This window comes from Eulemur rufifrons, chromosome 4, assembly GCF_041146395.1.
Source record: "Eulemur rufifrons isolate Redbay chromosome 4, OSU_ERuf_1, whole genome shotgun sequence".
Taxonomy (NCBI): Eukaryota; Metazoa; Chordata; class Mammalia; order Primates; family Lemuridae; genus Eulemur; species Eulemur rufifrons.
The window spans coordinates 77960156-77985833 of NC_090986.1; the positions used below are offsets into that span (position 1 = coordinate 77960156).

Here is a 25678-nt window from a genome sequence, read left to right on the forward strand (position 1 = left end):
GACTTGGAAAGATGAATCATAGAAACGATGTCCATGAAATTACAGATATGTGAACTTGTGAGAAATAACACTTCATCTTTTTAGTTGCCTATTATTAAAAGAGGAGCAGGCTACAGCCTTCCTCATATAGAAGAAATTATAAATGGCTGTGCATACTTGCTGTCTTGTAGAACAATTATAGTAGTTGGCAGGCATCCACTACTGGAGGGGACACAAAGAAAATACCAGTTAGAAATAGGTCAAGGGAGTTTTTAAAGGAAAATTGGGAATGGGTCCACAAAAAACAAAATGGATTTTACATGATTACTACAATTGAATGGAAACTTCATCTATTAAAATCCTACATTTTGCTCATTTCTTCTCTTGATAAGACTTAATTGTTAAATGAGTTATAAAATGATACCACTTGATTGAGTTTATGAAAAAAATAAAAATTTTTAAAAAACCAAAATGAATGTTTTTGAATCACCAAGGACAAAAGTGTTAAGTAGGGGAAGCAGATAATAATACTCAAGTGTGTATTTTATTTAGAACATGACAAAACCTAAATCTGAACATATCATGATTGATCTTCACTCTTTCTTTAATCTTTATAAATATAATAGCTAAGTAATTTACATAAAGAACTCACTAACTTGAAAACCATTTAGGGCAAGAGAATATAGCTCAGAAAACATATTTTTAAATTCATTGGCAATGAAAATTATGATATGTGTGTTTAACTTTTAAGCCTTTGGTCACTTTTCCTATTTTCTGAATATTTTCAATCTTTGGTTTAAATACTCTGAAGATATTACAGCTACATAATGAATATTCCAAGAAATAAATGTTGGTCATTCTCAGCAAACTCTCTGCTTGCACATCCAATCAGCCACCATGTCACAGTGTGTGACCACACTAAATGTGGTCATCTGGATGCATTCCCTCCGCGTGGTGTTGGCTCAGGTCGGTATGGGCTCTCACTCAGACCACTAGGTCAGGGCCCCAGGTGTTTTCACTGTCCCAGATCCTTTCCCCTCCAATCAATCCTTCATATTGCCACCAAATTATTCCACAATTGAGTACAACTAAATCCCTCCCTGGCATAAGGATGTTTAGCACCTCAAGTTACCTGCATGGTAAAGTCCAAATGCTCAGCTTCCCAGCCTTGTCTCCATCCCTCCTTCCTGAGTGGCCCTGGAGCTCTGAGGCCCGTTCAAGCCTTTGCACCTTTCTCTTCACATTCTGTTTCCTCCTGTACCACCCGCCTCCCTACATGGTCAACTTTTCACCCTTTCTTGATGGCCCCACTCAAATGTCACTTCATTTATGAAGCCTTCTATCTCCACCCCATGCTGTTTAAGAAAAAACGGGAATAAATCTAGGACAAACAAGGCTTAGGTGTCCTTTCTCATTCTCCATGAATCCTTTGTATATCTATCTATCCCAGCTCTCTCTAGAGTATGTAAACCATGTATTTATGAGGCCATGTCCCCTCTGGAGACCATGAACCTCTCAAGAGCAGGAAACAGGTCTCCAAATTCTTTGTCCACATCACCACTCTCTCCCCAACCCGTGTCTGGCTTAGAACCCATATGGAGCTAATGAAGACTACCATAAGTGAGAAGAGACCCAGCAAGAACTTTCTCTGGAGAGCTGGTAAAAACCTAGAATGTCAGCTTTAAATCATGCAACAGGAGAATATGGATCTTATACGTAAGTGGCTAAGTGCATGAATGGGGTGTTGGAAACAAAGGCTCCTTCCCATTCCAGGAGGTAGTGATAAGAGACGTCAGAGATGGGAAGACTAATAACACCGCTGAGTTTCATCAATCAGTGCTGAGGCAGAGGAGCTGAAAGCTTTCCCTAGTGGAGCCAATGCAAAGTGACTTCTGCCTTCCTGAACATCGTCAGCATTTAACTTCCACTTGTCAGTGATCACACAGGAACGAACTGCATTTACTCATAAACTATGGAGAGTCCCTCTTAATTGCAACCTCTCCTATGCCACTGTGTGTTCAGCATCACGCACTGGCCAATACAGGAATGCAGTGAAGTTCACATGCTGGCGTCTCATGACCACTCACTGTCCGCACGTTGCTACCTCTGCACAAATTTGAATTAGGGGAAGAAAAGTGAGTCCTTCTTAACTTTTCTTTTTTGTTTTTTTCTTTAATAATTCTCTTATTGAACAGATAGTAATAAACTGGTTATTAGGTAAAATTGTGAGTTGATTTAGCTTTTCATAGCAAACTCCAAAACAATTTTTCAAAGCATAGAGAAGAAATACACTCTTTCACTATATATTAGTTTGGGAAAGGTAATGCTGAAAAAAAGCAAACAGGGTCAAAAGGAAGTGGAGATTCAGACTGTGGAATATCAAAGGATGGAGGAAGGATTGGCACTGGTGCAGGATCTGAAACTTGTTGTGGCCAGAATTGTTACCATTTACTGAGTATAGACATAGCTTGGAGTTATTGCAGGTTCAGTTCCAGACCACCACAGTAAGCAAATACTGCAATAAAGCAAGTCAGACAATTTGTCTGGTTTCCCAGTACATATGAAAGTTATGTTTACACTATACTGTAGTCTACTAAGTGTACAATAGCAGTATGTCTGAAAAAACAATGCATATACCTTAATTTTAAAATACTTTATTGCTAAAAACTGGTAAGGATCATCTGAGCCTTCAGTCACTCATAATCTTTTTGCTGGTGGGGGTTCTTGGCTTGATGTTGATGGCTGCTGACTGACCAGAGTAGTGGTTGCTGAAGGTTGAGGTGGCTGTGGCAATTTATTAAGACAACGATGAAGTTTGCTGCATTGATTGACACTTCCTATTGTGAACGATTTCTCTGCGATATGTGATGCTATTTGATAGATAGCATTTTACCCACAGTTTCTTTCAAAATGAGAGTCAATGCTCCCAAACTCTGCCACTGCTTTAATGACTAAGCATACGGAATATTCTAAATCCTTTGTTCACTTCAGCAGTGTTCACAGCATCTTCGCCAGAAGTATATTCCATCTCAAGAAGCCACTTTCTTTGCTCATCCATAAGAACCAACTCCTTATCCTATAAAGCTTTATCATGAGGTTGCAGCAATTCAGTCCCATCTCAGGCTCCACTTCTAACTGTACTTACTCCTCTTGCTATGTACACCTCATCTGCAGTGACTTCTTGCACTGAAGTCTCAAACTCCTCAAAGTCATCCATGAGGGTTGGAATCAACTTCTTCCAAATTCTTGTGAATATTGATATTTTGACCTCCTCCCATGAATCACAAATGTTCTTAATGGTATCTAGAAAGTAAATCCTTTCCAAAAGGTTTGCAATTTACTTTGCCCAGATCCATCAGAGGAATCATTATCTATAGTAGCTGTGATCTTACAAAATGTATCTTTTAAATAGTAAGATTTAAAAGTCAGAATGACTCCTTGGTCTGTGAGCTGCAGAATGGATGCTATGTTAGCAGGCATGAAAACAACACTCACCTCCTGGTACATCTCCATCAGAGCTCTTGGGTAATTGTTCCATTGTCAATGAGCAGTAATATTTTGAAAGAAATCTTTTTTTTTTTTTTTTGAACAGTAGATCTCAATAGTGGCCTTAAAATCTTCAGTAAACCATGCTATAAACAGATGTGCTGTCATCCAGGCTTTGTTCCATTTGTAGAGCACAGGGGGAGTAGGTTTGGCATAATTCTTAAGGGCCCTAGGATTTTTGGAATGGCAAATGAGCATTGGTTTCAACTTAAAGTCACCGGCTGCATTAGCCCCCAACAAGAGAGTCAAGCTATCCTTTGAATTTTTGAAGTCAGGCATTGACTTCTCTCCACCTATGAAAGTCCTACATGGCATCTTCTTCCAAGAGAAGGCTGTTGTGTCTACATTGAAAATCTGTTGCTTAATGTAGCCACTTTCATCAATTGTCTTAGCTAGATCTTGATAACTTGCTGCAGCTTCTAGATCACACTTGCTGCTGCACCTTGTATTTTTATGTTACGGCGATGGCCGCTTTCCTTAAACCTCATGAACCAACCTCTGCTAGCTTCAAACTTTCTTCTGCAGCTTCCTCACTTCTCTGAGCCTTCACTGAATTTAAGAGAGTCAGAATCTTGCTCTGGATTAGGCTTCGGATTAAGGGAAGGGAATGTTGTGGCTGATTTGCTCTTCTATCCAAACCACTAAAACTTTCGCCATATCACCAAAAAAGGTGTGTTGCTTTCTTATCATTCATGTGTTCACTGGAGTAGCACTTTTAATTTCCTTCAAGAACTTTTCCTGTGCATTTGCAACTTGGTTAACTGGCACAAAGGGCCTAGCTTTTGCGCTAGTTCAGCTTTAGACATGCCTTCCTCACTAAGCTTAATCATTTCTAGCTTTTGTTTTAAAGTGAGAGATATGCACCTCTTCCTTTCACTTGAATACTTACAGGATTATGAACTGGCCTAATGTCAATGTTGTTGTGTCTCAAGGAACAGGAGTCCCGAGGAGGAGAAGAGAGACAGGGAAACAGCTGGTCAGTGGAAAAGCAGTTGGTATACACACATTTATCTATTAAGTTCTCCATCTTATATGTGCATGGTTCATGGCACTCCAAAATGATTACAATAGTAACATCAAAGATCACAGATCACCATAACAGGTATAATAATAATGAAAAAGTTTGAAATATTGTGAGAATTACCAAAATGTGACACAGAGACACGAAGTGAGCTTACGCTGTTGGAAAAATGGCACCGATAGACTTTCTCAATGCTGGGTTGGCACAAACCTTCAATTTGTAAAAACTTCAATGTCTGAAAACCGCAATAAAATGAGGTATGCCTGTACTTATTGCTCTATGTCTTCACTCCGAACCTAGGATACCCCTTACAGATCAGCTGGCTCCTATGGTCACCCATTTCTGTTTGGTCTTTGTATTTGGCTGATATTAATCTGTTTATCCGTGAAGATACTGTTCATCTGTGTCGGTGACGGTTTGAGTCCAGGTGATGCAGCTTGTGAGAAGCGTCTCTGAAGTTCACCCAGTGGACAGCAAGCTTCAGGGAATGCCGTTCCTTAGCATGAACTTGAAACCTAACTTGTTCCTTAAGCTTAAAATCCACTTAAGAGACTTTTTAATTATAAAAAATAATGTCCATGAAAACTAACTTTTTATAACATGACACAACATATCAAAGAGTATAAATTAGAAAATGTTGGCTTCTCCAGTTTAAAGACCTTCAAGTGAAAATAAATCACCAACAACTAGGCACGGTTTAAACGGTCAACTGACTGCACACAGAGGGTTAAGACAGCTTCATCTAGGGAGAATCCACTTTATGAATCAAGGCAATGGGCTGAAGAGCCCTAACCTAACCACTGTGCAGCCTTCACTAAATGATTAAGTTGGGTAACATTAGTGGTATTTACTTTAAAAATGCATAGTAACAATTCAACATAGGAAGCAGGGGTTATTAACAATCTCTTATTGTAACATGATCTAGGGATCCAAAGAATATGATGGTAAGGTACCATTAATGAGTAAAATGTGGATATAAAGATGAATCTTGGAATGTTTGCCTTGTCCAGTGACCCTGGTCAGTGGGCAGAAAGAAACGATCAGTTGCCTCCCCACTTAATATGGTATCTGCAAAGCACATGCTCTCCTCAACAGACTCCATCCTCTCAGTTTAGGAAGATCTGATTCTGTAACTCAGCTGAAGGTTTGAGCTAAGCCTTCGACAATTAAAAAAAAAGTACCAAGTATGCGTACGAGAGGTATGTAGAACATCATTCTCTTTGAAGGACCCATTTGCTTCCATTCTCAATGCAGATAAAAGAACAAATAAATTACAGTGTCTGAAATCTGTTGTCTTTGGACTCTGCAGTTAGCCATAATTTTCTCCCAACATGAGAAGGGTCAATTTCTTTCTTTTTTGTGTTTTGCTTCTCTTCAGGGCAGGGGGTTGAGAAGGGAGCATTTTAATTTTATGTCAAAGGGTCAGATTGTTTGGCTGTCCTTACACATGCCAGAGATCACCATAATATGCAACCACTTTTATACAGCTTTTTCTGATTTTTTTATATTTTCTACAATTTTGCTAGAGATTTGTTTTTCTATTCACTCTGCGGTGGTTTAGAAGTTACTCTTTCTATAGAACCTATTTACTTCAAACTGTGTTTGGCTCTGAAAAGAATTAGTGTTTTGCTTCTGTACTGTTTTTCTTATGACTCCTGCTACATCATAACATATTAGACATAAGAATAATTTATAATAAAAGTTCATATATAAATCATTTTTCCTACTGCTTAAATTTTTGAAAATCTTGAGTCTGTTTGGCTGCAAGTTTCTATATGGGACTTCTCCTCTAGGAGATTCAGTAAATGAGATCATTTATGTTTTATGCTGGGTAATACATTAATTTTATATTATTCTCATGAAAAAGCTATCAGTTGATTTTTCAGTGACGGCAGCCATCCTAAGTAATGTCTAAAGAGTAATGATCCCGATACCCGTAAATGTTAAATAACAAACGCATCCGTGTGCGACCCCCATTCAGGTGGCGGCACCGAGTGTGCTCCGGCTCTGCACACAGGAGTCCCTCCTCCTCTGGCACAAACCTGCCTGCAGTGGAGCAGCCCCAGGTGCCTCCAGAAACCACCAGACTGTCTGAGAAGCGCCACCGCACGACCACGCCCCTCGGGCCAGAGGCTACCGCAGGCCCTTGCGTGGGAACCAGCACAGCATAGGATGTCTAGGACTTGCTTTAAAATGCTGAAGCAAAGAAAAACAGGGATTTAACAAACGTGGCAGGATTACAGTAGCTGAATCTGCATAATGCGTGTACAGGTGCTCCTTGTAATATTTTTCTCTACTTCTATACATGCCTAAAATTTTTCATGACAAAATCTTTAAAAGATATAAAGAGACACCAAGGCCAAGCATAGGATTTCTGTCGATTCCAAGTGAAGAAGGTGAAAGCCGCACACCTCTCCACATACTCCAAATGTCTCTCCCTTGCACCTTAGGCACCCTGTCCACCCGGCCGTCTGGCCCCAGCTAGCCTACGTGGGCAGCAGGGCTCCTGGGCACTTGGGCTGCAGGTGGAGCTGGTCCATGAGAGCCCCGGTAGGAGCGAGAGGAAGGAAGGGAGTGATGTCAGGGAATTCATGTCCCTACACCCACCCTGCAGCCTCACCACGGCCCTGCTGTGTCCCTCAAGCCAAGGTCACTGCCCTTCTCAACGGGGCTTCTCAACTCTTTGTCTTGCAAAGTTCAAGTAATTGTTCCTACCCCGTGTCTCTCGTGTCTCAGGTGGTAACAGTGTCCTTGCCACCACTTTCCCCAGGTCCATTTGGCTGTTGGGAGCCTGACTCTCAGACCAGCCCACACGGTGCGATCGCCTATTCTACCCAGGAGGGAGAAGGGGACTCCAGTGCACTGTTATGACAAGGAGCAGCAGGCCTGATGGGCAGAAAAACACTGAAAAGCAATAATCAGTGCGTTTCCTCCTTCCCTCACTGAGTTCCCTCACGGGCACATTGAAAATGGATCTCTCACCCTCCTGAAGCCGACAGAGCCAAGAACCAGTCGCCTTCTGCACACAGGCTGCACACACTCAACAGAAAGGCTCGGAATCCCACGAGCAGACTTCTCTCTCCCAGTACAGTGGAAGCTGCAGTCGCAGCCCAGGGCAGGGAGCTGCAGGGAAACCGAGTCTGCCGAGTCCCTCTTTTTTTTTTTTTTTTTTTTTGAGACAGAGTCTCACTCTGTTGCCCAGGCTAGAGTGAGTGCCGTGGCGTCAGCCTAGCTCACAGCAACCTCAGACTCCTGAGCTCAGGCGATCCTCCTGTCTCAGCCTCCCGAGTAGCTGGGACTACAGGCATGCGCCACCATGCCCGGCTAATTTTTTCTATATATATTTTTTAGCTGTCCATATAATTTCTTTCTATTTTTAGTAGAGATGGGGTCTCGCTCTTGCTCAGGCTGGTCTCGAACTCCTGAGCTCAAAGGATCCGCCCACCTCGGCCTCCCAGAGTGCTAGGATTACAGGCGTGAGCCACCGCGCCCGGCCCCGAGTCCCTCTTTGAGGAACACCCATCGTCAGGAGGAATTTATTGCCTTTTGAGGATTCCTTTTCTACAGACGCTGTGTGGTGGTCATCGGGGTTCCACCCGGGCCCTCTCTTTCCATCTCGTGTTTCCTAGGTGACGGCTGAGACTCTAGATGAGCTCCTCCCCAAACAGAGACTAGCACGCTTGGACCAATTAGGGATGACAGTGGCAAAAAGGAAAAATCCCCAAAACCAACCAAGCGAGATTAGACAGGTGGGTTTGCAATTGACGGCTCATGAGGCTGGGACGGTGGTGGGCAGCTCCTTTCCTGGGACACCTGAGTAATGACAGATACTCTGGGGGTGGGAGCAGTTCACACATTTAGAAAGCACGTGCCTTCAACGGCTGGACTTTGTGCTGGTTTCTGGAGGACAGGGACTTAACAACAATGGGTACCTTGTCTGGGGAGCTCTCCTTGTGTCAGACACTCTACTTAGTGTTGCACACTCATGACAACATCGTTGGGGTTTATTTTTCCCACGATATGAAAAAAGTAACTTATTCAAGGCCACATGACTACCAAAGGGCAAAGCTGAGATTCACACCAAGTATGTTTGGCTCAAAAGTTTATACTCTTTCCATTACACAATTTTTTTCTCTTAAAGGAAGTGGGGGGATATTTTCTGAGAGATTTTCTTTGTTTGTTTTGTTGTAGTTTCATTTGGATGCAGGGGGGGTCTAAGAAAAAGGGGAGAGAGGGAGAGGCCACAGAAGGGACAGGACAGATCCCACTCTCCCCTCTCCTGGCCACATGCCAGGAGCTGGTTTTGCTCCTACAAGAACATAAGGTGAAACCACAGTGTTGATGAAATACTGCACAGAACTAAGTTCACGCAGCACCGCCTCCCTGCCAGGAAACACGGCTAGCACAGGCTTCAGGAGAAGCCATTCACTAGCCCTCGCAGCCCCACCCACAGGTTGCAGTCACTTTGGGCTCAAGGGGTCCTTTGGGTGCATGGGTATAATATCTTTCAGAGGGTACCAGCTGCACAGGCCATGGACCAAGAGGCTCAAGTGGAAAGAACATGAGCGAACTTGTTCCCAAGCCCACGTGAGATGTCACTGCCCCAAGGACACCCAGAAATAGCTGGGGAGAATTTAAGCAAATGAGACAAGCATGAGGGTTGAGGTCTTGTCAAGCAAGTGAAGGTTTGGAGCCATGGAGACATGTGTGTAAATATTAATTGACCTTATTCATGCTCATGAACTCCTGAAACCTAGGAGGGATGGAAAAATGACTAATCCGCTTGCTCCTTCTTTGGACCCTGGCTGTACTCTGGGTCACTGCCACTGGATCATGGCCCCAAGCCTAAATCCACTGCTGTCCCTCATCAGGCCTGCTAGGCTGTGAGTTTTCTTGGCCCTCCACGGCCCACCTGCTCTTCCCTGGCTGGGCTGGTTTTCAGATACTTGGACTCCACAGATCTGCCCGCCGTCCTGAAGACAGCACTCTCCACTCCCATCTGAACTTCTGGTACTCCCATTGAGATATCACCCAAAACATATATTTGGTCTTTGTCCCTGATTCCTGGCACAGACCTCCTAAAACCCATGGGATATCTTGAGTGATGAAGTGTCTTTTGTTATTCGTGAAGAGCCCCTGTGACCTCACCTGAGTTTATGCTAAGAGGTCACTCTTGGTGGGGCCCCTGATAGCTTCAAGATGGGGCTGGTGATCAGAGGAGCCAGCCACGTGATCAGAGGGTTGGAACTTTCAGCCTCACTCACTGATCTCCAGGGAAGGGAGAGGGGCTGGAGACTGGGTTCAATCACCACTGGCCAATGATTTTATCAATTATTTCTACATAATGAAACTTCAGTGAAAGCTCTCAAACAATGAAGCTGAGGAAGTTTCCAGGCTGGTGAACACATGTTGGTGCTGGGAGGGTAAATCCCTGGAGAGAGCATGGAAGCTCCACACCCATCCCCCACCCACCCACACCTTACCCTATGTGTATCTTCCATTTGTCTCTGCCTGAATTAGATCCTTTATGAGAATCTGTAATCCTAAGTAAAGCACATCCCTGAAGACTGAGTCATTCTAGCAAAATATCAAACCTGGAGGTGGGGCAAGTCGTAGGAACCCTCAGATTTGCAGTTGGCCGGGCAGAAGTGCAGGTAGCGTAGGGACCCCGTTTGTGGCTGGCATCTAAAGTGGGGGGAGTCTTATGGGACTGAGCCCTTAACCTCTGGGCTCTGTGCTAACTCTGGGTGGTTAGTGTCAGAATGGAATTGAACTGTTGGACACTAAGCTAGAATAGGAGAATCAGGGAATTAACTATTTTTGGAAAAACAACACAGCACCTATAATAATCAGGTTGCTAATATTCATCTGAAATGTATTCAACATTCCACAACTGCTATATGGTAAGGAAATACTCACACCCTCATTAGAAAGACTGACACATGAACCATCACTGAGCCATCAGGTAAGTACCGCCAATGCCTTGCCATCCTGGCTAGAGCCACCATCATCTCTCACCTGGATTACAACAACCCGCAGTGGGTTTCCACACTTCCCTTTGCCTCTCTACAGCACGGCTAAAGGGATACTTTGAAAACATAAGTCAGATCATGTCACTCCTTAAATGGGCCCCAGGATCTGGTGCCGGCTGCCTCTCCAACCACATCCTCGGCTTCCCTGGCCTCACTCACTTCTCTCCAGCCGTGCTGGCCCCTTCCTTGTTCTTGGAACATGCCAGGCAGCTCCCCCCTAGGGCTTTGCACATGTTTCCCCCATCTGGGACATTCTTCCCCTAAATAGCTTATGACCAATTACCTCCTTTAAATGTTTGCTCAGATTTCCCCTCCTCCATGGTGTCTGTCTGTACTGCTATTATGTTCCCACGTAACCTCATCAGACTCCCACCTCCTTTCGCTTGTTGACCTTTCCTTCTGTTCCATGATATAATACACGATACAACTGAATCACTTATTGGATTTATTTTTTTTCCTGTCTTCCCCTGTCTAGAATGTAAAATTCACAGAAGTTGGTGTCTGCATCAGTTTCATTCCTTGATATACACCAAGTCCCTGGCACATAATAAATGCACAATACCTGCTAGTTCCATGAATAATTTTAAGAACAGAAACTTGTTTAGAGAATTTTAACTGAAAGTAAGGAGCCCACCTCCTGAGCTAGTGTTCCAGGTAAAGACAGAGTTTGAGTCGTAAGACCCTGAGTATACTCTAGAAGCTGGGTTAGTGTCCCAGGCAAACAGAGTCTGGGCTAGAGCCCCAGGCTTCTCTCTATAAGAAACAGAGGCCAGGACAGAGCCACCAGCATCTCTGCTTACAAGGTCCTATCAGTTAAGAATACAGAAGCTTCTCAGTAGACGGAACCCCCCACACCTCTCGATGACTATGTGCTCCACCACTAGGTCACTAACTCTGTCTACTTTCGCACCTGTGGCATGATGTTACTAAGGACAATTTGGAACTTGATGGCCTCCCCAAACTGGCTCCCTCCCCAAGACCCCCTCCCCATTACCCCCACTCCTCCCTCCCCCCTTTACCATCTTCGATCTTTCTTCAGCTCCTTCGAAGCCTTGCTACGCTGTCCCCCAACCCCTCCTCTCCATCCCTCTGTCCACCCTACCAGGCCTTTGCCACTCCAGCCCTCCAACTCCCTACAAGCACTAGAACTTTAGGCCCCCACCCCATCAGGAGCTCTCAAAGCGCTCAGGACCCCCATAATCGCTCAGATATCAGGGCAGATGGAAATCTTAAAAGTTCCTCCTTACACATTGGGGGAAAGCATTAGCCCACATGTGAGTTAGGCAACCTTAGCTCATTCCGTGTGTCAGAAACACAATTCGGATAAAAATAGGAAATGGGGCAATGACAAGAACCAACTACTTTATATAAACCAGTGAGTTTTGCATTGCTGTGTTTACCTGAGCCATGGCTAAGATTTCAGAATGAAAGCTACAAAGTCTCTATTTGCGTCTGTATGTATGTTTATGCATGTACATAGGTTATGTATATGATAGTCTTCTACCTGTGGCTGGTATTGCCAAATTATTTCAGAAACTAACCCAAAAGTTTTTCAGGTTCACATGATTTGAGTAAATTTTTAATAAATAAGACTAGTTTAGTATTATTGGTTTAATAAAAATGGGTGTGTGTTCTGTGTTATTGGCATTAAGCATAATACAAACACTGTTCTTGGATTTACTAGTCAATTAAGGTAAAATTATCACTACTAATTATTATTATTTTAAAAATTATAAATGTAACCTAAGAACAAATGTATCAGTTAAGATACAGGAAAAATGAATTGCTTGGTATCCATTACTTCATATGTCTCAAGCACGGCAGTAAAACAAACAAAAAAAAGATCTATTTACTTTTTAAAGTTTTTTGTTTTGTTTTGTTTTGTTTTTTGCTTTTGTGATATGTGTCTCACCTGCTTATGTTAACTAAGCATAGTTAACAGGGAAATAACTTAAGATGATGACTAGCTTTATTTAGTGTCATAATACATCTTCTAAAAAGAGCTTCCAAAGTCTTTTTGGTAACTCGAAATCTCAGAGTTTTATTAACTAATAGATATTCATTAGTAATTTCTAAGTAAGAGAAACTACTGAAATATTAATTACCAAGCACAAGCTTAAGCTTATATAACTTTGGCTTCTGATTTTTTTCCCCCATCTCTATGAAACATAAAAAATTAGCCAGGTGTGGTGGCACATGCTTGTGTCCCAGCTACTCAGGAGGCTCAGGTGGGAGGATCTCTCACATGCTAGCGAGAGGCATGCGTATGTGTTTCACAAGGGAGAAAAACGGGTACCGAGTCAACTCTCCATTATAGTAGCCACACCAGGAAACAGAAAATACAAAACTATCTGGGCAAAGATGAAGAAATTATTTTAAACTGTCGGCTCGAAAAGTTACGTATACAATTTCAGTTAGACCTGAAGTATCAATAGTGGGTTCACTTTTACCTCCGGAGAGCTTTCATTTGTTTTTGCCAACCTATGTTCCATTTGGGAAAATCCAACACAGCTTAGCATGCCAATGCAAATCATTGTCATTTAAAATGTTAACTCACCTATTCTCCTTGGTCTCCATTATCACTTCTCCTGTAATATTTGTCTGTGAAAACCATGGAAGTATTTTTCTTTCTTCTGTATAAGTCTTTTTGTCTGTGTTTCCTTTAAAAGTGCGCTCCAAGTTCAGCTCTTCCTGGCCAGTGAAAAGCTTGTTTTCCCCTCCGTGTCCATTCATCATCTGATGTCAGGAAACATCCTTGTGTTCTGCATTTGTGTTCCTTAGGGTGTGACTCTCAGTCTGAAAACAGCCGCCTCCTGATCCAGCAGCCCACGGATGTTCTTAAGGTACAACAGTACGAATTAGCTAAGGGTTTCGGGCTTTTCCCAAAGCAAAATTAATTTACTTTCATCCGAGAATCTTCTGTATTTCTTGTTGAAGGTGCTGAGGGAAGAGGTAGCAGTTCTTGGACTCGGTGTTTCTCACTCTCATCTCAGCAGATGTAGAATACTCGTTGGTGGGGGCCTTTGCTCTTGCTCTGGTGAGACAGGCATCTTGCCTCACTTCTGCGATCCTGGAAGAAAAATCAAGTAAGGGTAAAGAAAGAGGTAAGCAAAAGTACTAGAAGTAAGGCACTGAAAATGCAATTCCTCATGGAAGACAGCCATGCTTCTCAGATCCAGTGACTTTCTAATTATACCCTGCTGGTTGCACGACAGCCCTGCCAAAGAACGTGGCATATATCTCTCGCCTCACAAGATAAGCAACCCACAAATGCATGTGTGTAGCTATACATGTCAGTCTCCAGAAATAAAAAGCACATCTACTTAACAACTTAGTTTCATTGTCTCTCTATTTCCCTGGCTTCTTCCAAGTGGAAATATGTGCTTCGCCTCACACACAATGTGCCTGTTTTCAAGACAACACCCTTTAAATCCAAACCTACAGCTTTACACGGACAATAATAACTCATGTTGGAAAGCGAAAAATCTACCTTAGGAAAGGGTGAGTAAAGGTGTCTGTCACAAAGGCTTTATTTTATTAGCAATATTCTTCATAACCATTGGTGCCTGCAACAGCCTAAGATTTTAAGAAATAAATATAAGGAAAAAAGGGACAAATTTTTCAATGCTGGTAAGTGAAGGGACACATGAGACTGCGTTTTCCGCCCATTCACATCAATGTTACAGTTCTAAAATACTTCATAATTTTCAAGGTGCTCTCTTAGACGTTACTCATATTAAACAGTCCTTTGAAGTGCACCGAATAAGAGAGGAAAACATGCTAGTATGTTAAAGATATTTGATGTAGCAAGGTCAGTAACTTCGAGCTTCTCCAACTAGGAAGGGATGGATTGGAAACTGGAGAACCAGCCTGACTTCTTACTGTTCTGCTGTCCAACAACGTTTGGTTGTGTGAAAAAAGAATATAGGAAAAATAATCTAAGCTACATTGATTGCATTATAGATTCTTGAATGTTGGATGTTCTTGAAGACCCAGGAAAAGAATTCAAAACTCACTGTAAACTCTTTCCTAAAAACATTCTTCAGAAACTTGCTAAAATTAAAAATATTAGTATGTAACATCAGTGAGACTAATTGAAACAAACCAATATAAAATCTTACTATTCTTTTGTATAAAATGATATATCATGAAATTTTGATTGCCCGGGATCAAGAATTAAAGAAATTCTAGATTTAAATTTAGGATTTAAGAATTAAAATTAAATTAAGGAATCATATTAACAAGAGGATGGAATTCTTTTGTATGATAACAGACTTTTAAAACTTGACTCTGATTTGAAATGTTTAGGTTAAGAGAGGTCATGTATAATAAAGTAAAGGATTAGGATCAATTTCTTGATCTGTAAAACAAAAAGATTGGAATAAGTATTCTAAGTTATTAACAATTCTAAAATTCTACAATTCTAGACTAATATATATGTTTTTAAACTCACCAAGGAGTCTGAAAATAGGAATTAATCCAAATATGTCTTTTAAATTGAAAAGTTTTTAGTAATTAAAATGTCATTTTATGTATAATCATAAAATATGAATTTATTGTAGAATACAAGTAGGGTTTGTATGATAAAAGATGAGAGTCTAAGGGAGATCTGGAATTAGTTATACTTGAAGCAAGACCCTCAGGGCTCTGCCCCCCGCCCACATAGGTTATCTGCTCACGATGCTCTGTCTCTGTGGAAACATCAGAAGAAATTGGAGCAGTATTTATCTCTGTGGAACTCTGCACGTTCATACTTGCCAACCTCACTGAATCTGTAATTCAGCTTTTTGATATCTTTAAAAATACATCTTCTAGAATCTAGAATGTTAATTAGCTTTATATCACCAGGCATGTTTGATAAAATTGCTAAAAAGCATAGGGCCCTGTGGCAAATTACTAAACCTTACTCCCCATGGACAATGATACATTCATGACCAAAAACAATCTTTGAATAGTGTTTCCTCAATAACTCTGAGCCCTTATGAATATATCATCATCAGTCACATTTATTCCTCTTATTTCCAACAGGAGAGGATGACATTGCCCAATGTGTTCCTAAAAGCAAGACATCTTTCTCCTGATTTACATTGCTCTGCCGGTCTAATAATACTGTCTACCACTAATAATAAGGGGGAAGTGGGGTAACAGGACATGACTTGTTCTCATAAACTTGTGCCAGGTCTTAGGGATCACTGTGTCCCTGTCCATCACCTCCTGAATGCAATCTCTCTCGAATAGGTTAACCTTCAATTTTAATACCACTTTTACAACTAACATCTAACCCACAATTGAGAATTCTAAAAACTGTGATTCCTTTCTTGGATACTAGAACAATTTGCACACGTTCATCTCCCTTATTCTCCTGCCTTATTCTCCACAACTGTCAGAAATTAGCCACTGTGATTGGATAATTATATCTGCCATGAGATAATACACGTGAATGACAGAAGGTAGTGTGTTACCTGGAACATTAGTTTCCCAAACTGTAGTCCCTAATGAATCACCCTCATCATTTTTTTCATATTTGAGCTACAACACACTGCTTTGGGGATCTTTGGCTTCTTTGTATACCACCTATGCAATTATTTACTTACAATGTTTCCTTAAAATGACGCTCTACTTAAATAAACGTCTTATGAAAGGAAACGTTCCATGCCTGTCATAAATGGAAACTCAGTGCCACGTGCCACAAATAGAGAGTAACACTAAAGATAAATAAAATGAGTACAAAGGGACTCGTTAAATTCTGATTGAATACATGTGCCCACCAAAAACATTGAGCCTTTAACCTGCTCTTTCATTATTAAAAATGGGGATCAGTACATTTATAAGAAAATCTGTAGTCTGTAATGATTTCATTCAGAAAGGAAAATGGCCAAACATTAGCGACGTGCATATCCATTTCAAGAACTTAGAAAAAAATATCATGGGGATAAACCCAAAGAAAATAGGAAATAAAGATGAGAGCAGAACTGATGAAATGGAAAACAAGGTAACAATGGAGAACAAAAACTAAAGTTAATTCTTTAAAAAGACTACTAAAATTGGCAAAGTTCTGGAAGACTGATCAAGGTAAAAGGAAAATAGTAACAAAAAATGTTGGGAATGAAAAATAGAATGTATCCGAAACTAAAAAGATAAAAGAATATCATAAATGACTTTGAGATAATAAATTTGAACATTTTGAAAATGGACAAATTCCTGTGAAATATAAAGTACCATAACTCATTCAAGAATAAGTCAATCCTATTAAATCCCTTATATTTTAAAAATCACCACAGAGAAAAACATCAGGCTGATGGTTTTACTGGTGAATTATAACAAATAGGCAATAAATAGATAACCCTAATAGCACACAAATTCTACCAGAGAACATAAAAACAGGCAATATGCCCAAATAATTTCATGAGGCTGATAATATTCCCAAACCAGATTATCAAACCAGATGGTGACCGTATGAAAAGGGAAAATTGCTGGCCAATCTCACTCATGAACAAAGATAAAAAAATTCATATTAGTAAGTAGAATCCATCAATGTTCAATAAAGATAATACCTTATGGCCAAATTGGATTTATCATAGGACAAAATTTAATATCCATTCAAGACCAAAAAGAAAGAAAGAAAACAAAAAACTCTTAGTAAACAGGTAGATGGGAACTTCCTTAAAAGGCAGATTTAAGGGCAAATCTGAGGAGCAGTGATGAGGACACTTTGCTATTTCCATTTCTATTCAACATTTTATTGGAGGGGGTAGCCAAAACCAGACAGAAAAGGAAAGAAAAGGAACAAGGAGGAGAAGGAAGAGCTGGAGCAAAACTGTCACTATGCACAGGTAGAATATTCAAAAAGAATTCAGACAAATTAACAGAGTTAACAGTAGGGTTTTGCAAGATTACTGATATAAATTCAATTACATTTCTACATACCAGCAAGAGTTTAAGAAAAATACTGTTTTAAAAAATTGCCATGTATCATAGCAAAAAGGAAATAAGTTACCTTGGAATAATAATGAAAGAACTTATATAACAATTTTAGGAAGAAAAATCTATAAACTTTAACAAAAGACATTAAAGAGGCCCTTTTACAAATGAAGATAAGTACATGATGGAGAGGAAGTTCCGATATCATTGAAATGTCAACTCTCCTGAAATTGATCTTTTTTTCCGAAGCAATTGGAATCAAAACCCCAACGACCTTTTAAAATAAAACAAGAACAACCAAAGACACTCCTTTAGAAGAAGAGCACGGGGAAGATTTGCTATACGAGATATCAGGCCCTAAGATGAAACTGTAATAATAAAGTTAGTATGGCATTCACACAGGAACAAAGAGAGTCGAAAGCTCCCAGACGGAGCCCTGTGTTAGTGGAAATGGGATACATGACAGAGGTATCAGTGGGCAAAGCTGGACCAATCTGAAAATGTTACCGGGAAAAATGGTTATCTATATGGAAACATGCACAAAAACTTATCCATACCTCACACTGTGCACAAATACCAATTCTAGATGATTAAGCACCTAAGTGAGAAAAACCCTCAGACTTTTAGAAAGAAGTGGAACGCAATGTCTTCATGGCCTTGGGGTAGAGAAGAATTCCTTAAACAACGAATAGAAAGCACTAACCATAAAGCAAAAGATTGTTAAGCTCAAACTACATTAAAATTAAGAACTTCTGCTCACCTAAAGCAAGCTACATAAATCAGAAGGTATTTGTCACGCAGGTAGTCAACAAAGGTTTGTGTTCAGAATATAGAAAGAACTCTCAAAAATAGAAAAAGAAACAACCTAAGGAAAATGTGGGCAATAGGCTCTAATTAATATATATTCTTTTACATGCATAATATTTCCATTTGAAAATAATGCAAAGAACATCTATGCTTATAATGAAATATATATTTAGTTCTACTTCATTTTTACTATTTTAAGCAATGCAAATGTTTTTGTTTCTTAATAATTACGTGCTTAACAGCATAACACTGTATAAGACTTCTAGATTTATAGGTTTATTTCCCTTGGATATCAATCCTCATCTGATATGCATCCACTTTTGAGTGCTTCAATATATCACAGTTTACTTTTATAAATCCTTAACAATGAAATTGCCTAGAAGATAAAAGCTAGTGGCCTTTTTTATGGCATCTAATGAGATTGAACAGCAGTCTAATGCAATTTAAAAAAATGAGAAATGTGAACATTCAAACTCTCCATAATAATAAATTTAAAACTGTTCTTCAATAAGACAATCAAATTACTTATGATATGATAAGTCTGGCATTTTTTTACTGCTTTCATGATAATTTTGTGTTTATGGAGTTTATTAACATGGCCAAGAAAATTAGCATATCTGAAATCTTGTTTACAGCTGAAATGTTATTGATAGTAAAATTAAAATGCAGTATAATAAGATTACGTTGTGGAGGCATGGTATTCAGTCTCATAAACAGCCTGGAGATTTGGGAGGGAATTGTTAATTCCATTTTGCTATCTGGAAACTTGTGTCCAGAAGAGTCAAGCAGCAGCCCATCCTGGGACTTAGACACATGTCCCCTGAGTCTCAGATCTTCTCTTCTTCACTGAGTGTCTGACACAAGTATAGGCCTTCAGATATATTCCCTTCTCCCCCCTTACCTTCTCCAAAAGGGAAGAAAGCTGCTTCCACCCTATCATTTGGGGAGTGGTGTGGCCTGATGGATAGAGGTCTTGGGTCTTCTACTCACCAAAGCTTAAGAATCATAATCTCTCTGTGCCCAGTTTTCCCCACTGGTAAAAGAGCTTGCCCTAGCCATGAACAGCCTCATGGTAAAAACCAAATTGAACCTTTTCTGAAAGTACCTAGTAAACTACAGTAATTTTGCAAATATTGGATACTTTTCTGAAAGTACCTAGTAAACTACAGTAATTTTGCAAATATTGGATACTTTTCTGAAAGTACCTAGTAAACTACAGTAATTTTGCAAATATTGGATACACTGTTTTTGTTCGTGTAATATTTTTTAACCCACAAAGTGACGTGAAATGTGTTCCTGATTCACAGCCTCCTCTCATGCCCCCGGGCTGAGACAGCCTGTGTTCCACAGTGCTGTTAGGGATCGGGCTTGGGCACCCCTCCCCAGCTGTGGAATCGGTCATTTGGCTCCAAAACCTTGAAGCCACTGCCCATGGCTAACAAGCATGGTGTGTCCACACAGTGACCTCTTCACCTTCCCAGCAAAAATATCCTACTTTGGCAAGCTGGGCTTTACCCACAGTGCGAGGATTTGGCACTGCCGATATATGATCTCATTTCAGGAGTAAGAAGAAGGACACATGCCAGGTCCACTTACTCACCGATGTGAAAATTCCACTGTTTGAAACAGAAGGTCGGGAGACTCAGGGTTTCAATCACGACTATTTTATAAATAACTGGTGACGTTCCCCTGGCCAGCGCCGGCCCCGGCGGAGGTGGGCTGGAGGAGCGCGTGGGAAGCGAAGCAGGTCCTAGAGTGGAAGGCAGAGAGCTGCACCGGAGAGAAGGACACGCAAACTGCCCGGGGAAACTAGCACACGAACACCTGACTGTCCCCCGGGGAATGACAAGAAAGGCCTTTCTTGCAGGGATGAGATGAAAATGCAATCAGGAGCTACCCTATTACTGTATCCTCTTCAATATGATCTCCTTTCTGTTTGTTTAAGGGTGTCTGTCAAACTTCACAGCCACGTCCTCTTCCGTGGACTTTGAACTCCTGGCGCCCCCTCTGCCTTGGGGGCCTTCCCTTCACTGTCCCAGCGCTGCAGAGCTCACAGGCGCACCCCTGTGCTTTACCTGTCAGACAGCTTCTGTTTCCCTGGAAACGATCTTTTAGCCCATTTATAGCAAAGCACAGAGGCAGAATTTATTTCCCGTAGCGATCTCCTGAGAATGGGGTCCACGTTCATTTGAAAATGGGAATTAAAAAACCACACCACTTTTTATCATGTTTGACCAAACTTGTACCCGGCTAACTCCTCTGGGATGTGGTGAAAACTTACCCTTGAAAGTCCCTAACATTACAAAAACAAGGAGCCAAACGCAGACAGACTTCAGGCCCACAGAAAGCCTCCAGGGGAATTATCAGAGGAGTAATTGTCTCGCCCTCCATAATGTCAGAATAAAACATGAGTCAGCAAAGACTAAATCGGTTTAAAATGGAATCTTGGCAAAATGGAAAAGTCAGATTAGTTCACCCTATAAATCAATAGACCAAAAATGTAAGACACAACAAGCATTGTGGATGTCAATAATGACACACCTGTGTTGGCACAATGTGTTGCAGGTGAGGGCAGGGTCACCACAGCCATTACTTGCCCTCAAATATATGTCCCTGAAATTGAATACGTGCACAAAATACGATGTATGGAGCACCAAAGGTAAAGCTAAAGGTGAGTGCTACTTCCTGTGTGTGTGTGTTTGTGTGTGTGTGTGTGTAATTAAAGATTTCCATGTAAAATGTACAAATACTACATTTCAGATTTAATAACAAAAACGTACAAATTATTTCTCCAGTGTTCCAAATCCCTTCCGTGTCGTGCAAATCTTTCTCATCTACTTTGCTGAAAGCACCTCAGAAATGTCTAATTCACCTTTGCCTCCCTTACACAGTTAGGGTCATGGATTCAGAAGGTATTCAATAAAGAGGTGAATAATTCAGTCACGTTAGCCAATGTGCAGGTAATGAAACTATGCATATCTTGTATATAGCTTCTCTAGCTCCAGATTGCAGTCTGCCAACTGGCAGAACTGTGGGGGGCAGGGCTCTGCAGGGCTGGCACTGGAATGGGAACCTCCTCAGAGTCTTGGGTTTGCCTTCAAAATCTCAATTTATTCTCAAAGATAAAATTTTACGTAAAAATAATATAACGTATGGATGAATTGTATGGTATGTGAATATCTCAATAAAGCTGTCAAAGTAATACCTTAAAAATAGATTATAATAATATGATTAAAATAGGTCTTATTTGACATTATCTGACTATGATTATTATCTAGCTTTTTGAAGAGAAAAATAATATTCATTTATTCACTTAAAAACTACCTTTTGGGGGGAGCTGACCATACTGGGCCATGCCAGAGGCTCACTAAACTGTCACCTGAGGTGGGGATTATTAAGCAGTTATGGGTGCCATTTAAGAAGGAGGAAGCTGAGGCTCCAAGAGGTTAAGTATCAGAATTAGTATGGTGTAAGCCAGGTTTCAAAGCCAAATCTATCTGACTCCAAATAAATTCATTTAAAATATTGAGTTCTTTTTCTTTTTCTTTTTTTTTTTTACTATTAGTAGGGACTTTGGAGAATATGAAGGTGAGTTGGGCACAAGTATGTTCTTCTGGATCAGAATTGTCTTAGGACAGTCACTTAGCATGAACATTTAATAAGCAGAAACATTAACAAATATAAAACTAGTGGGATATTTGGCATAATTAACAGAGAACTGACAAAGATTGGTTGTACTTGTGTTTTAACCTTAAAGACCTAACAAATTAATATTCTTAAGGTCAAAGTAACTATCATTTAATTCATCAATTCAAGTTCTATTTATTTAGTGTTGCCATAGTTAGCAAATAAAAATCATTAATATATAATGCCTGGTTAAGTTTGAATATCAGATAAACAATGAGTAACTTTTTTACTATGTGTATGTCTAGTGCCATATGTCTTGTATTTTGTCTTGTAACCCTATTAGAATTTTTTAATGGTTAAATTTATCATTGCATTAAAACAAGGAAAATGTAAACCTCTGCTACTATAAATTCAAATACATACTCCTTTCTAGCACTTAGAACTTTAATAAATAAGGAGGTCTATAAAATTTAAACGATCACTGACAATGATATTAGGGTGGCTTTGACTTACTATTTTAAAATGTTGTCATTTCAGAACTCATGAAAAGGCTGTGTGGGCTGTAGAGCCCTGATTTTCTGGCCTAGATGACAGACTTAGGGTCTAATGTAGAACAGAATATTTAAAACAAATGTTAGTCTGGATGTAATGTTGCTACAAGTGGACCATAGATCTTTCCCTACAAAATTGAGAACCACCGTGGCATCATTAGTTTCATATCACCACCAACTCTAAGTGCCCTGAGGGGTACACTGTGGTAGGGACCAGAGCTCAGGGTTTGCAGCCCGAGAACTCCCAGATGTTCAGTAAGACAAGTGAATCTCGATAACACCTAATCAAGTTCTCTTTTACAAATAAGAAATAGTCAGGGTTCTACTCTCTCTTAATCTTACATTTTGTAGTCTACAAAATGGGGCTGCCTATTTCATAAGGCTCTTGTGAGAATTAAAAGCGACAAAAGCATTTTATTTGATCAAATAATTGTTACAAACTGAGGATACCCCGAAGAGAGCTATCTGAATCACATACCCAGGACTCGAAGGAAATTTAAAGACTACTCTATACCTTTTATCTTAGAGATCAGGTTAAAGGGCCTTCTATTACTAATTAGCACAAGAGAAGCCAAAGCAGGGCAGAGCCACAACCCCCAGTCCCCAATCTATTGCTTTTCCCAACTTCACCATGTTCCCCCTTAGATAGGGGCCCATCAGCTCCATCCTAGACATTGAAATCTGACACAGTGTCCTAAGTGTAGAGATCAAGGAAAGATGGCAAGGAGAAAGGAGAAGGACACATAAAATAGAGATTAAAATAGTAACGGGATTGGCAATACAAACAGCAAATTGCCACTCAGGCTGTCCAAGACCAGAATAGCAAGAAATTGTTCTGATTTCCAATTTGGCATCCTTTGCATCAGTCACAGTTAGCGGTCCTCACTTGGACTCATGGCGGGAGCGGTCACTACCATCACTACTGCTCTCGTGTAAGGGATTCAGGAGGAGCTGTACAAAGGGAATTGGCCGTCCCTCCTCCAACAGAATACTCCTGTGGCAACACACAAATATCAGCTTCCCTCTATTAAAAAGGGGTGGTTAGCCCATAGCAATAACTGAATATATTTTTTTGTACTGATCAGAACTGATTAAGATGCACTCAGCCAAAAGTTCATTTCAAAATGTATTCCTTGTGGGGAATGGTGCACGAAAGCACTTTGGCCTGCGTCACCACGGCTGGGTGGTTGGGTAGACGGTGAACCAGATGAGAAAATGACAGAACACTTACTGTTATAAGTAGCTACACCGTGCCAAGAACTGCGCTAGGTGCCTTCCCACACATCACCTGGCTTCAACCCTGTGACAGTTATGAGAGTAATGATCACCATCGTCTATGACAAAGGAGCGCACTGAGGCTCACAGAAGTTAAGTGGATTGCCAGTGGTGGCAAAGCGAGGGCATGGCAGAGCTGAGATTTGAACCCTGGGCTTCAGAGGGCAAATCCGGCGGAAAGCAACAATGCACAAGATGCTTCTGATGTAAGCAAACCTTGGTCTTAAAATGCCGTTATTGGACTTTCCTTCCTGTTATGGGAAGAACAGAAAACACAGTTTTAACGGTGGAAAAGTTTTTATAAAGCAAGCAAGGTGCAAGGAAAATATGGGAATGTCGAAAATCGGGCTTGCTTTGCTTGAAAGGGAAACTGAAGGAGCCTTGAAGATCCAAGGAGAAAAGAAGGGGGAAACTGCCCAGCCAAAAGGCCACGGAAGGTGAAGAAAGGATGAAGGTGGCGGCCAAGGAGGAGAGAGGAAGAGGACCTGGGATAGGCTGTCCAGGCCTGAAGTAAGACTCCACGGGCAGGAGAGGGAAAGCTAGCCCAGGAGTCAGAAGTACGACCGTGGGACACAGTGACCCGCGTTAACCCAGTGTGCATCTGCTTACCAATGGGTAGCTTGAAAAACAATGTGAGAATGTACCTGTCAGGTGACAAAGAAAATGGGACTAAGTGTCAACTACTTTCATCTGCATTGGTGGAGCAATGAAGAACTGTTCTTCAACATAACTTCAGGGCAGCCTGTGCTTACACGGAATCAACCTGTGTTCTGCCTCGTACGTAAACAAAGCAGGCTTTTATCCATCTCCATAGATAGAATGAAATCAAAGCCAAAACAATTGATATGTCAGAAACAAATCCAGCACTCTTCTCTGAGGTTGTAACCTTATTTTAAGGAAGGAAAAAACAAAGAAAGTGAGCGTGAGAGAGATTTTGTTGTTAAAACTGGTATACGCTTTCTAAGAATGTAAAAACCACCTATGAGAATAAAATTAAATAAATAAAATGTTTTTAACTAAAACAGGGTTTTCAAATATTCTTATATAATTATACGGCATAATTTAAGGGCATGCTGTTTAAAATGAGAATGATTACGATAAACCATAAGCTACTTCGAGAGCCCCATTTTATTATTCAACAAGACTCTGGACTGCACACTGTGTTACTGCCACCAACCCATTGTGACCACACACTGCAGCCCGGCGTGGAGATTAGAATGACAAAGCCGTTAGTCCCAGCATCCCGACCACCGGGGATCTCTCTAGTAACCCTGCGGCTGACAACTCACCCACAAATGCACAGGCAGCCAGCACAAACTGTTAAATTTTTGGAAGAACTCAGTGCTCCCAGCAGCACGGCACGCTCAAGAAGGTTCTCTGTCCTCGCAGGAAGGCAGGCATCCTAGGGAAAGTGGTCCACGCTCTCCCGCAAACAACTGCAGTGACCGTGACCGACCTGGTTTCTGACCAGCTCTCAGAGGATGGAATGACCAACCAAACCTCAGGACCTGCTTAATTGTGCAAGCTGCTTCTTTATCCACCCTCTGCTTTGTCACCCAGCTGGAGCCCCACGTACTTACTGGTAGCCGTTGGCATCACGTCTCCCTGCCTTTGTTTTTCTCTCCTGCCATCAGCAGGTTCCAGCGTGACTGCTCCGGCAGCACAGTGGCAGCGGCAGCACTCGGTCTGGGAGGCTCAGTGCCGCAGTCAGTGGCTCCCCCTACCCAGAGGTTTTTTTTTTTTTTTTTTTAAAGAGATAGGACTATCATCAACCTTAAGTGTCAAGAATGCTGCAAATGCAGCATGGATGCTCAGCGTGGTGGGGAAAACTGACAGTCAGTTCATTCTTTATTCTTTTCACTTGCAAAGATGAATTTTCAGGAGGAGGGTATGGCTAACAGAAGACCGGCTCTGTTACA

The 25678-nt window shown here is 41.0% G+C and overlaps 1 protein-coding gene across 1 annotated transcript in view; it reads right to left on the reverse strand.

The window, feature by feature from the left end:
- SACS (sacsin molecular chaperone) overlaps positions 1-25421 on the reverse strand; it is a 77221-nt gene extending 51800 nt beyond the window's left edge. The window contains exons 1-2 of the mRNA XM_069467418.1: positions 25340-25421; positions 13136-13648 (exon numbers count right to left, since the gene is read on the reverse strand). Coding sequence (XP_069323519.1) covers positions 13136-13314 — 179 coding nt within the window. The 5' untranslated portion in view covers positions 13315-13648; positions 25340-25421. The remainder of the gene's footprint in view (positions 1-13135; positions 13649-25339) is intronic.
- Positions 25422-25678: the final 257 nt, after the last annotated feature.